This window comes from Diachasma alloeum, unplaced genomic scaffold (assembly GCF_001412515.2).
Source record: "Diachasma alloeum isolate Michigan unplaced genomic scaffold, Dall2.0 Dall_scaffold_00714, whole genome shotgun sequence".
NCBI lineage: Eukaryota > Metazoa > Arthropoda > Insecta > Hymenoptera > Braconidae > Diachasma > Diachasma alloeum.
Window position 1 is genome coordinate 19,086 of NW_021680845.1, and position 12,005 is coordinate 31,090.

Consider the following 12,005-nt stretch of genomic DNA (forward strand, 5'->3'; position numbering starts at 1 on the left):
ACGAAAAGAATGAAAAAGCCTAATTTGCAAACAGAAATAACAGATTACAGATACTAATTAGGTTTTTTCCTGACAAATTTATTTCATTTCGTTTTTTTTTTCTAATATACGAGGAAGTAAGATCATTCATTTACAATCGAGAAAAATGGTTTACATGTTTTTTTTTCTATTTTTATGCGATTTTCCTGCTGAACTCACAATTTCACACATTCTTCCTTTATGAAGCATAATTTACTTGTAAAATCCATTTGATAAATCTTTATTAGCCTTTTTCGCGAAAATTTCAAATTTTTACATTTTTCGTTCACAAAAATATTACACAACTGAAAAAAATAAATCGTCATTTCTTCATCATTGTGTACATCCCTAACTTGGTTAAAAGGATTTAAATAATATTCGCAATACTTTTCCCAAGGTCAAATGAACAAATTGACTAAAGGAGAAGTCTTGTAGTTTCTGAGAACCCGTTAATTCCATCTTCGTCACCGCTGGTGGGGTGAGCCCGTGGGTCGATCTCGTGACGTAACAGGAAGACATCCCTCAATTGGGTTGGTGGGGTGATCGGGTAGTAAAGCTAGAAAAAGGAAAGCCCCCCTCCTCCGTGGATCGATAGCGCCCCTCTCGTGTAGTTATACCGGGAGAGGGTGGCGTAACTTTGTGACGACAATGCGGAAGTTGCGCGAATATACGTAGTCGAGTCACCTCAATCGACTTGGAGTGATTTGTAGGACTTGACTGCACTCTCAAGTTTAGCGAATGCACGGAGAAAATCATCGTCCTCGAGGCCATGCTGTTTGTACTGGTGGAGGAAGGCTCCGTGGGTGTAGAGCCTCCAGGCGCCGGCCAAAATATCATCCAGAGGACCGGCAATCCCGGAATTGTTCGAAATAACTGAGCTGAATCTCTCATTTCCTAAGAAATTTCTCTTCTGATGAAAATGCGTAATTCTCTCATCGAACTTTAGCCAATTGATTTTCGAATAGATCCCTCGATCGATGAGTTGATCAATAGCAGATGAATCATCATCATCAGGAGAAAACATCTTTTTTCCTTTTTGTTTGGCCGTTCCCCTTGTGATTAAGATGTTGGAGAGGCTCTTGATCCCTCGAGGGGTCGAAATCTCCTTCTTCAGGGCCTTGAAGTGCCCTGAATAATTCATAGAAACTGTTTGAAAATTTGATGCGTTGTTTTGAGTGTCTGGAATGAGGGGAACGGCCTCAACAGTCGCTAATTTGAATCCTGGATGAGGAGACACCTTGGAGATGATGTAATTGACATCGTTATAGCGATTTGAAGACGAGTCCCTTGCTGGCTGGAAGACCGACAGAATCTGCTGAGCGGCGATGTCGTTGACATCCCTCGGGAAGTCAATCTTCATCTTGGGATTCTGTGAGATTTCCCCGTTGAGCTTCTGATTCTCCAGCACGACGACCAGATCGGAATCCTCGAGGACCTTCGCGAGACTGAGGACTGCATTGTAGTTTTGGGTTGCGACTTCTCCAGAGGGAAAGGGCAGGACCGGAGCTGCGATGATGTTCTTCAGAGGAAATTCATCTCGAAGGGAAGATAATATGAAACTTCCTAGACCGGATCCAGTCCCTCCAGCGCAGCTGAGCAGGCAAAGGAAGCCGTCGAGCCTATCTGCCCTCTCCACTTCCCTCCTCACGGCCTCCAGCACCCAATTATGGAACTCCGGGCCCTTCCTGGTGTAGCCGAAGGCCCAATTGTTCGCCGATCCTCCGGCATCACCCGGAGTTATGATGTTCCTTGATCGGTAGCAGAAGCTCTCATCATTTTTCGCGATGATTTTGTTTATAACTTTCCTCTCAGCATCGATGAGAATGACTCTGGCTATATTTCGCCCGTCCTGAGAGGTACCCTCGAACCATTTCGATGTGGTAGCTTCACTGTATTCGTAACAGTCAGTGAAGGAGGTGCCTGGACTCGTTGAGCCAATGTCTTTGGTTATTTTCCTGAATAAAACGTCTCCGAGCTGATTCCCGCACTGACCGAATTGTAGAGTTAACATTAATAAGTGTTTAAAAGACCACTTCCAGGTTAAAGACTTGGGTCGAAAGGTTTATTTTGAATGAGTTCAGTGTAAATTGTAGGAAGATGTCTTTATTATCGGTGGGTGTTGAGGAAGGACACCAACCTAGTCGAATCCATTCCAACCTCTCTTTTTTTCTTCGCTGAGAGTGCACACAGTCGCCTGTCCCGGTGCCTGGATAAGCAAGCAAAAAGGTATTTCTCACATTTACTGAAACTGTCAGGTATTAATTAACTGCCCATTTCATTTTTTAATTATTTATGACTCTTGTACGTTGATCTTTCGATGAGAATTACTTCCACTTGTGTCACAAAACGAGACATCTGTTTGTTCCTCAGCGGAACGAATTTTCTCTCGATGTTTTCTAAACAATGAATTATGACATTGTTTATTCAACAATTGTTCACACAAGACGATATTTACATTGTGAAATTAAAATTGAATGTCTTGCGGGGTGAATTCAATTGATCCGATATATTACATAATTATTGATCGACATAACCTAGAAAAGTGAGCTGAAACGTCAGATAGAATTCACTTTTACTGAAATTTCAAGGAATTTTGTCTTTGAGAATTCAGTAGTTTATGAAAAATTCAATGGAAACTCTGGATTTTAGTTTAATTAATCCATAAGAATGAGCAGAAATCAGAAAAATTCAGGAGAATGTGTTAGGAATGCTCAATTGAAAAATTCAGCGTATTGAACTTTCAGTGAAATTAGAAATCTCATGATTTTTTCTCCCTAAATTCAATTCAATGTCACCCTTCTAAAAATCACTAGTCAGTTCTCAATCAAAGTTAAATTTTTCTAACAATGTATCATCGATGAAGATATATTCTTCTTCAAATGAATGATCACAAATATTCCATTTGGACTTGCAGTTTGATGGAACCATCTCTGTGGACAAGAATAAAGCTACTTCTGCCGTCAATAATCTTCCCAACTCTCAGTGGATCCCTGATCTACGCTGACTGGCGTCACACTTACTTGTGGAAGAAGAGTCTTGCTGCCCAAGAAGCTAGTGAAGAAAAAGCACTTTAAGGATGAAGGCGCCATTTTCCAAAGCACTCGTCTGGAAGCAGATAGGTCTCAGCACAATTCCACCGATCATAGGCTGGAATATCGGGAATTGGTTTGACAAACAGGAAGATCAAAGGATGACAAGGTTCCGGGACAAGTCTGCACTCTATGGAAGGGAGCTTAAACCAGGCGAGCCACCAAGCTGGACGTAAAGTAATTCTTCTTTACATTTAAATATGAAAATTGTTAAAATACAGTACATTTATTCGTGTAGCATTTCAGTTTACAATTGAAAACGAAATTACAATCCTAAGGAATAGACCAAAAGAATATCAAGTGTGTTTTTTTATTCCACACGTTTTTTCTACTCCCATATCACTATTCCAATATCGATCAAGTAAATAAATTTCCCGAGAGGCCATGAATAAAAACAAATGGGTAAAGATCTTTAAACACCGCTTCCTCATGTAAATTTTTATATTAATCATGAAAATTGTTAAAATATAGTAAATTTATTCGTATATCATTTCAGTTTACAATTGGAAAGGAAATTACAATCCAAAGAATATAAAATGTCTTTTTTTTCTATTTACATATTACTCTTCCAAAATGAATACAAGCAAATAAATTCTTTCGGATGTCATTGGAAATTCGGAAACCTTCCCCGAGAGGCCGTGTATAAAAACAAATTCATTTATTGGCTATTGTCAAAGCTCACACAACTAATTTCTCTCAATCATCAGATAAGTTTGTTTGATATGTGGCTCCATCAGTCAAAAAAATACCAAAATTTTTCTTGAACGTGAAAAATTGGATTTTCCGAAAATGGATAAAGATCCGAACCTCCCCTTCCCCCCGAATAATTGTGAACACTCACTTTTTATTTGCAAACCCGAGACTATCGGAAAATACTGAACTTCTTCACCATCGAAACTTTTTTCTTCACTTCCCCCTTCCTCTGCAGGTTTTCCTTGTCGACGTGTTCCGTGGGCATCTTTCTCATGGTGCAGTTGTACGCCATACGTTTTCTCTGCAGCCACTCGTTCTGCTCCTCACTCCAGCTGACAGGTCTCTCCTTCCCATCCTTCTTCACTCTCTCCTTCCTCTTGCTCCCCCCCTTCTCCAGATTCAAGTAAGAACACCTCTTGTCATCCTCCTCAGTCCTTCCATCCCTTCGGCCCAGATCAATCAAGCCATAATCCTGGAATTTTGTATCCCTGTCCTTGGACACAAAAATATTCTCGCTCAATCTCTTCAGCACTTTTTCCTCTTCAATATGCGGCCTTCTTTCACTCGAGGTTCTGGTGAACGCCTGGGGCTTCTTGAAAACAGCAGGATCAAAAATCCTCGATGTTACAACGAATGAGGAGTCCCCAATGTCAGCAGAGAGGGTAGAATCAAGATCATCATAAGAAATTTTCGGTCTCCTCTTCCTCCTCATACTCGAATGCCCACTGTACCCAATACTGCTGCCTCTCCCCTGATGCATTAGCCTCGTAGATTGTGCTGTGGCCTCCAAATTACTAGTAACCAATGAACTCCTCGAATTCGGTGGATTATTCAGGGTTTTTCCATCACAAGTGCTCTCAGAAGCGACTGAAGCGCTAGACCTCATTCCCTCACAGCCAATTCTGTCATTCACAGGATTAATAATTTTCCCTGGAGCTATTTTATTGATCGAATCACTGACCCTCTCCGGGAGGCTTTTATCATCTCCAAGAGCCGAGCATTTCACAGAAGCTATCACTGTACTTTTCGAAACATTCGAGCCCTTCGACCAAGTCGTTTGCACGGACTTCACGGACTCCAGTGTCTCCAGAGAATTCAAACGCCTCTCCAAGCTCTGTTTCGATCCCCGAGACTCCTCAGACCGTTCACTCAACTCGTCAACACTCCCAGAATCGATATTCGTGTGTTTGAGGCGTTTGGAGCACAACTCCACGTGTTTCAATTTGTCCTTTATCAAGCGTTCGAGTATCCTCAACTCCCTCTCCTTCTTGAATAGCAATCTCTCTCGATCAAAGAGCATGGTCTCCTTCTCCTTGATCACAGCCTCCCTCGCCCGAAGACTCTCCAATCTCTTCATCCAATTAACTTCGAAAATTTCTTCTGTCACTTCCTCCGGCCTCTGTCTCGTTGCGGTGCAGCCATTCTTAAGTCCATGCTGGCAGAATTGATTTCCACAGTCGTCTGGAGTCTCTCCTCGTTCGTCAATGGACATCAGACTGCTGGAACGAACTGGGGGTCTTGAGAGAGGCAGCATGGGCCCTCTAAAGCGCTCGTTCCTTCCCAGCGAAACGAACTCTGCGGTTTCCAATTTTTTTATGAACTCCACAGACTGTCGGGGATTTTTTCCGTAGAAATAGGGGACGTCGTAGATTGGCTCCTCCAAAGTCTCACCTGGATCTGACTCTTCATCCGATTGTGGAAAATTTATTTCGAGTCTTGGAAAGTCTGTGGTGTTTGTTTTGTTTAGATGCTCTGGAATTTCTTTCACTGTGTCTGTGGATTTTTTGACATTGGTTTTTAATTTTTCTCGACACGAGAAGGGAACGTCGTAGATCGGCTCGTTGAGGTCTTCTTTATGAGGAGATTCACATTTAATAGTGGATGATTGTTCTTGCTCACATTCTCCAACAATCTCCTCATGTTGGATTATGTTCTCTGAGGATTTTTCGAGAAAGGAATTGTCTGAGTGTTCAGAATCCTCGTTGATGCACTCTAATTTCCTTGGGGAGTAGTTTTCCCTCAATAATTTTGCCACTTTCACGTCGTCTATGATATTTTCACTGGGGGCTTCACGATTCAACGAGGGGATTATAAATGCCTCCACTCTGAATGTCGTCGACATGGTCGTCGGTATTTATTATAGATTTTTTTCACGATATTTTATGGGTGTTGTATCCTCAACGTCACGGGTGTAAATGCTGCTGGGGTTTTTCCCTTTTCTTCCCAGCCCCTTTTGTAATGCAAGACGTTCAGGGGGTCATATTGTGCTTACGATTATGCACAGCGTCTTGTAACGGTCGGGACTACAGTTGGATTCCTGTTTTGAACTGTGGGTATGGGAGGAGGACGGACTGAGGGAGGGAGAGAGAGGAGAGCACGTCTTGAGACGCAGGTTGGAGAGCAGGTAAGGGGACCTGTCCCTTTTTTATGTGTGAGCCTGTCGGCCTCTTTTGCTGATTCAAACAAGTGTGGGAGGGTAGTTGACAATTTTAACGGAAGATGTGCTGGTATCGCCGGTAGAGAGAACTATAAAGAGGATACTGAAAAAAAATAAAAGTTTTTTGATAAGTATGTCTCCACTTGTGTCACGAAACTCATGACTCGAAAATTGATAGGAGAAAACATCTTACACTGAGAAAGAAAAAACTTTCGTCACGAGATTTTCTACGTGTACCTGAGACGAGAATAATTTATTTAGGATAAGAAAGTGATTTCTCAAACTAAGGCTAGTCATTTTTAGTAATATTATTCACTCGACTTTCGTAATACCTTGCGTGACTGATCCATTAATGAGCGTGAATGAGGAGAAATTTAGTAATGTTTCTGCCACTCAAAATTTATGGAGGAAAAAATTTTCTTACTTGTTTTCCCTGTTTTCCAGTGAAGTTTGTGATTATTCTCAACTTTTTGTATTCATATTATCACTTTTATCGTCGATTAATATTAATTATATTTTTTTGCGACGTATGGGATGTAAAATACTAGTTCGATGATCTTCAAATCGACTTTTTACTTTATTATATTTTTGAATATACATTAAAACTAGCCTATTATGAACCTATACGAAGAAATTATAAAAATTGAAAACCTTGGAAATAACGAATAACGAAAAATATTGATTGACAAAATTATCAAGTTTATTAAAGACAACGTTAATTGTTAATTTTTTCAAGCATTTTTTATTGATCCTTTGACAATCTTGACTTCGTCGATTGGTCGGTCGTTTTTATCAGTTTCGACGAGGCCAATTCGTTTGACAACATTCATTCCAGTGTGTATTCTCCCTGTGGAATAAAAAAAGGACATTTTTTTCTCAATAAATTCCTTCCAGCCAATATAAAATTATGAAAAAAGTAAATAGTAAATAAAAAATCTGAAAGTTGTTGCTAAGTTTTGAATAAAACATTGACTCACCAAAAATGGCATGTTTACCATCGAGCCACTGGGTTGGAGCTAAAGTTATAAAAAATTGCGAGCCATTTGTATCTGGCCCTGAATTCGCCATTGACAGGATTCCTGCACCTGAAGGAATCAACGAATGAATACGAATTCGCTTACTGCATCAATTATTCATGAGGAAATGACTATTCAGTTTGCATTAACATACCTGTGTGTTTTAAATCATCGTGAATTTCATCATCAAAGCACTCTCCATAAATAGACACCCCTCCCTTTCCAGTTCCAGTGGGATCTCCACCTTGTATCATGAAGTCTCTGATGATTCTGTGAAACTTCGTTCCATTGTAATATCCCCTCCTCACTAATTCAGCGAAATTTCTGCAGGTGAGCGGCGCGTGCTTCCAGTACAACTCAATCACAATTTCTCCCATTCTAGAACCCATCGAATATTTTTTATTTGACAAACACATAAATAAAAAATTGATATTATCGTTATTATTATAAATATTTTTAAATAAATATTTTTTTTTTAAGAATTAAGGTAGGAAAAGATTTTAAGAGATTTTTCAAGTTAAGATAAACTTAAAAAAGTAAACTTAAATGTTCCCATGCCAAAAATATTTCACCTATTTATTAACAGAGAATTTTTCACTCACGTAGTTTCCAAATTGACGAAAGGAGGCTGCCAGTGTTTATCAGGGATACCAGAGATATTAGCAAGAGCCATTGTTACCTATCAATGTAAACAAATGCTCCAAAATTGATGGTGCAGGTGCTGTCCTCAGCTGTCACTTAACCTATCACCGCCTATCACATCCGTGCTCCAAAACGAAAATTCCCCAATATTATCCTTCCCCGAGTGATATTAATCCCAACAAATATTTGTTTTCCCAGCAAATAACGCGAATTGTTGTATTCTCCAACAATCGAACTTATGGGCTTATATTATTTAGCGTGGAATGATTTGTTGATGATTACTCCGAAATATTTAAACCACTGCACCTACAGGCAGGCCCAGGTACTACGAACCCCAGCTGTTTCGGTTTCCGACAACAACTCGAGGAACCTCTGCTACTCCGAGAGAGTGCGAGAGAGTAAGAAGTAAAGTGCATCTTGTCAAAAAGGAGTAACCTCAGCCGTATACCCCACTTCACACACAAATCCCCACTTATGCTCGTGCTCCCCACCACTGAAATCGAGTTTAGTCTTCGACAAAACTGAGTATATATATAGGATTTGACACGCTGTCCAATGTCCCAGGGAGCCATGTATAATCCAAGAATTCCCAAAAACTCAAATCCTCTCTGAATTGTGAGCACAAGGAATTGATCGACTCATCGGTTTAAATGAGGTCCAAGATATCCCCAATCCTCTGCTCAAAATTCATGTTGATTTTTGGATCACACCGGTTGTGTTGCATTTCGGCCCGAGATTTTTAACCTCAACGACAATCACAAATCATCCGGCGATAAAGGAGAATAAGTAAAAATGTTGCCACGAGACACTAGTAAGACTGACTACATAAGTTTGAATATAAACGATCCTGGAACATACCTGAAGCCCTCGAGGAGCCTGTGGAGACAATGGAATCAGATGTCCAGGTTTCAGCGGAATGTATTTTGGTTCCTGGTGATCACTGCTCTTCTTATATTATTTTATCTGCTTCCTGGTGGCACGAAGAACGTGATTATTGACGATGGCAGTGATTATGTGAATGCTAAAGTCGCTCAGGAGATTCCGAAGGGGGACAGCATCCCCGAGGAGGTGGTGGTGGACAGTGAGAACCAGGGTGTGGGACCCGGTGGTGGTGAGGTCATTGAGGAGCCTGAGTTCCAGCCTGAGATCAATCAGGTGGACGATGATCAGATTAATGAGCCACCACAGCCCAAGCCCAATGCTATGGTCTTCCATGGGCCTCAGAACGACAGGCAAAAGGCTGTGGTCAGGGCTTTCAAGCACTCCTGGGCTGGATATGTCAAGTTTGCTTGGGGACATGACAACGTTAAACCTATTTCCAGGGGATATCACGAGTGGTTTGGACTCGGATTGACTATTGTTGATTCTTTGGATACTATGTACATTATGGGACTCAAAGAAGGTGAGAACCGCATGGTCTTAAATTATTCAATTAGAAATACATAATATTAATAAGTGAAATCTTGGGATGTATTTTTAAGAAATTAATAGAAAAATTTACCGCTTTCTTTAAGAAATTCTATAATGAATTTCTATTGTAATGTGGGGATTCCACTGGAGTTCCATTAGAATTTCAACTCTACCACGATATTTTTTAAGAAATATTTGATAGATGAAGGTCATTTTTCCATAAAATTTTGTGGCCATAAATTTTTCCAATCAACAACATTCAACAGAAAAATCAATATAGTTTGATTTTTCTATGCAATTTATTCTGTTAAAATATAAAAAGATGAAACTTTTATTGTCATTATTTTGATAATTTTCTATCGAATTTGCAAGGTTTTTCTTGCCTAACCGATAAATCCAAAAATTTCTAATTTAATGAATAATCATCAAGTAATCAAATAAACCCAGAGACTAATCCCCAATTTTCCCCCAGAATTTGCACAGGCACGTGCTTGGGTAGAAGAGAGTCTAGTTTTCCACACAAACAGAGACGTAAACCTCTTCGAGGTCACCATAAGAGTCCTAGGAGGACTGCTGTCAGCATATCACCTGTCTGGGGACAAAATATTCCTCGAGAAAGCCATCGACTTGGGGGATCGAATGATGCCAGCATTTTCCACAAGATCTGGAGTGCCTTACTCAGACGTAAACTTGGGAACAAAGAGTGCGCATCATCCCAAATGGGGGCCTGACAGCAGTACGAGTGAAGTAACGTCAATTCAACTGGAGTTTCGTGACCTCAGCAGAACCACAGGTCAGCCTAGATTCGAGGCTGCAGTGGCCAAAGTCTCGGAGCACGTTCACAATTTAGAGAAGTACGATGGACTCGTGCCGATATTTATCAACGCCAATACTGGACTGTTCAGGGAGTATGCGACTATTACACTTGGGGCTCGTGGGGACAGTTACTACGAGTACTTATTGAAGCAGTGGGTGCAGACTGGCAGGACAATAGATTATTTGAGGGACGATTATGTGGCTGGCATTCAGGGGATGCAGAAGCACTTGGTGAGACGAACAGCGAAGAATAAATTCCTGTTCATTGCTGAATTGATAGGGGCCTCGAGGGATATGAAGCCTAAAATGGACCACTTAACTTGCTATTTACCAGGAACACTGGCTCTGGGTGTTCACAATGGTCTTCCCTCTGAGCACATGGATTTCGCCAAGGAATTAACAAGAACTTGTTATCAGACTCACGTGATTCAGCCCACGTTCTTAGCACCGGAAATAACTTATTTCAACGTTCAAGATACTGGTGAGGAGAGTCAGATGGACATGTACGTAAAGTCAACTGATGCCCACAATTTATTACGTCCAGAGTTCATAGAGAGCCTCTTCTACATGTGGTACTTCACTGGGAACAAGACTTATCAAGCCTGGGGATGGCAGATATTCCAGGGTTTTGAGAATCACACGAAATTCGAGAATGGCTACACTAGCATTGGAAATGTCAGGAATCGCAACAATACGCGGCCCAGGGACATGACTGAGAGTTTCTGGTTCGGTGAGACTCTTAAGTACTTTTATCTGTTGTTTGATGATACGAGACAACTCGTAGATCTTGACAGGTGGGTCTTCAATTCTGAAGGGCATCCTCTACCTATTCATGAGTCATAACAACTTACTTGTCAAGTTGAGGTAGGTTAATGGAGGAAATCTTGAGGCCAGTGGGAATGATACATTTAAGAGTACTTAAAATCTTTGGAAAAGGATTTCTCAGAGAGGATTCCACTTCTACTTGTTACGGTACAATTCATTACTAGACGGCTCTCTAATCATTTTATTATAGTTGTGATTCATTCACTTGCGTAAAATTTGATGATTACATTCATGACAAGCCGACATGTAAACATGTTCTGTCGATAATAAACATTGCACAAACGGTAGAAAAGACTACGATGCAAAAATGTAAGAAAAACGTAGGGACGTTGATCGACTAATAATTAGATTCATCAAAACTGAATGGAAAAATCATTTTTCAATAAATAGTAATTTTTGTAAAATGTCAAGAAATATGACAGCAATCATCTGAAAACATTTTCGACCACTCGGGGCATTACCAGTGAACATTCAAGCTCAAAATTTTTTGGGAGGCAGACGAGAATTCCCCAAATTACGCTGAATTTGCAATTAATTGAAAATTCAAGAATGTATTCGTCTGAATTTTCCTGATTTCTATTAATTTTCGTGGGATATCGGAACTAAAATTTACAATTTCCATAGTTTTTTCCAAAAAACTGCAAGGTGACAAAAATTTTTTAACAGAGCACAGAATTTGAACATGAAATAAGTTATAATGTGTCGAATCGTTCATGCGATGATGATTAATTTTACGATCAATAGCCCATGTGATGAGTTTTTGAGATCAAAGGACTAGCAAAATTACAAACTCCCAATAAGTAGAGGTGGTGCCCTCAGATAAACATGATCAGGAAGACAAAGAACAAAGAACGGAAGGGATATTTTGTAAAAAACTTCTAGTCGTCATTCATGTTGTTGGTAATTTATGTCAAGTCCGATCCATTCCAATGGTTGGAGAATCCTTTCTATCAGACCACTTAAATTTTTCTTAATAAAGGAAAAGAGTAGTTCGCAGTTCGGAACACTACACATTGCAGAAAATGTGCATTCATTGTTTTTTAAACATTGATTGAAATG

General features: G+C 40.2%; 3 protein-coding genes across 4 annotated transcripts; 1 reads left to right on the forward strand and 2 right to left on the reverse strand.

Moving 5' to 3' along the window:
* Positions 1-81: 81 nt before the first annotated feature.
* Positions 82-2,271, reverse strand: LOC107044337 (tubulin delta chain). The gene has a single exon (XM_015266178.2). It carries the CDS (start codon positions 2,027-2,029, stop codon positions 704-706), a length of 1,326 nt encoding a protein of 441 aa, XP_015121664.1. The 5' UTR covers positions 2,030-2,271; the 3' UTR covers positions 82-703.
* A 4,644-nt stretch (positions 2,272-6,915) lies between these two features.
* On the reverse strand, positions 6,916-10,835 carry LOC107044373 (peptidyl-prolyl cis-trans isomerase-like 1). Of its 2 annotated transcripts, XM_015266234.2 has the most exons (6): positions 10,545-10,835; positions 8,754-8,865; positions 7,856-7,932; positions 7,408-7,631; positions 7,215-7,322; positions 6,916-7,084 (listed from the first exon to the last, which is right to left on the reverse strand). In XM_015266234.2, exons 3-6 carry the CDS (start codon positions 7,924-7,926, stop codon positions 6,969-6,971), a joined length of 519 nt encoding a protein of 172 aa, XP_015121720.1. In that variant the 5' UTR covers positions 7,927-7,932; positions 8,754-8,865; positions 10,545-10,835; the 3' UTR covers positions 6,916-6,968. The 2 variants fall into 2 exon arrangements, with proteins under 2 accessions (XP_015121720.1, XP_015121719.1); XM_015266233.2 differs by lacking the exons at positions 8,754-8,865; positions 10,545-10,835 and having other exon boundaries at positions 7,856-8,353.
* On the forward strand, positions 8,214-11,510 carry LOC107044372 (endoplasmic reticulum mannosyl-oligosaccharide 1,2-alpha-mannosidase). Its single transcript, XM_015266232.2, has 2 exons — positions 8,214-9,297; positions 9,778-11,510. Exons 1-2 carry the CDS (start codon positions 8,688-8,690, stop codon positions 10,962-10,964), a joined length of 1,797 nt encoding a protein of 598 aa, XP_015121718.1. The 5' UTR covers positions 8,214-8,687; the 3' UTR covers positions 10,965-11,510.
* Positions 11,511-12,005: the final 495 nt, after the last annotated feature.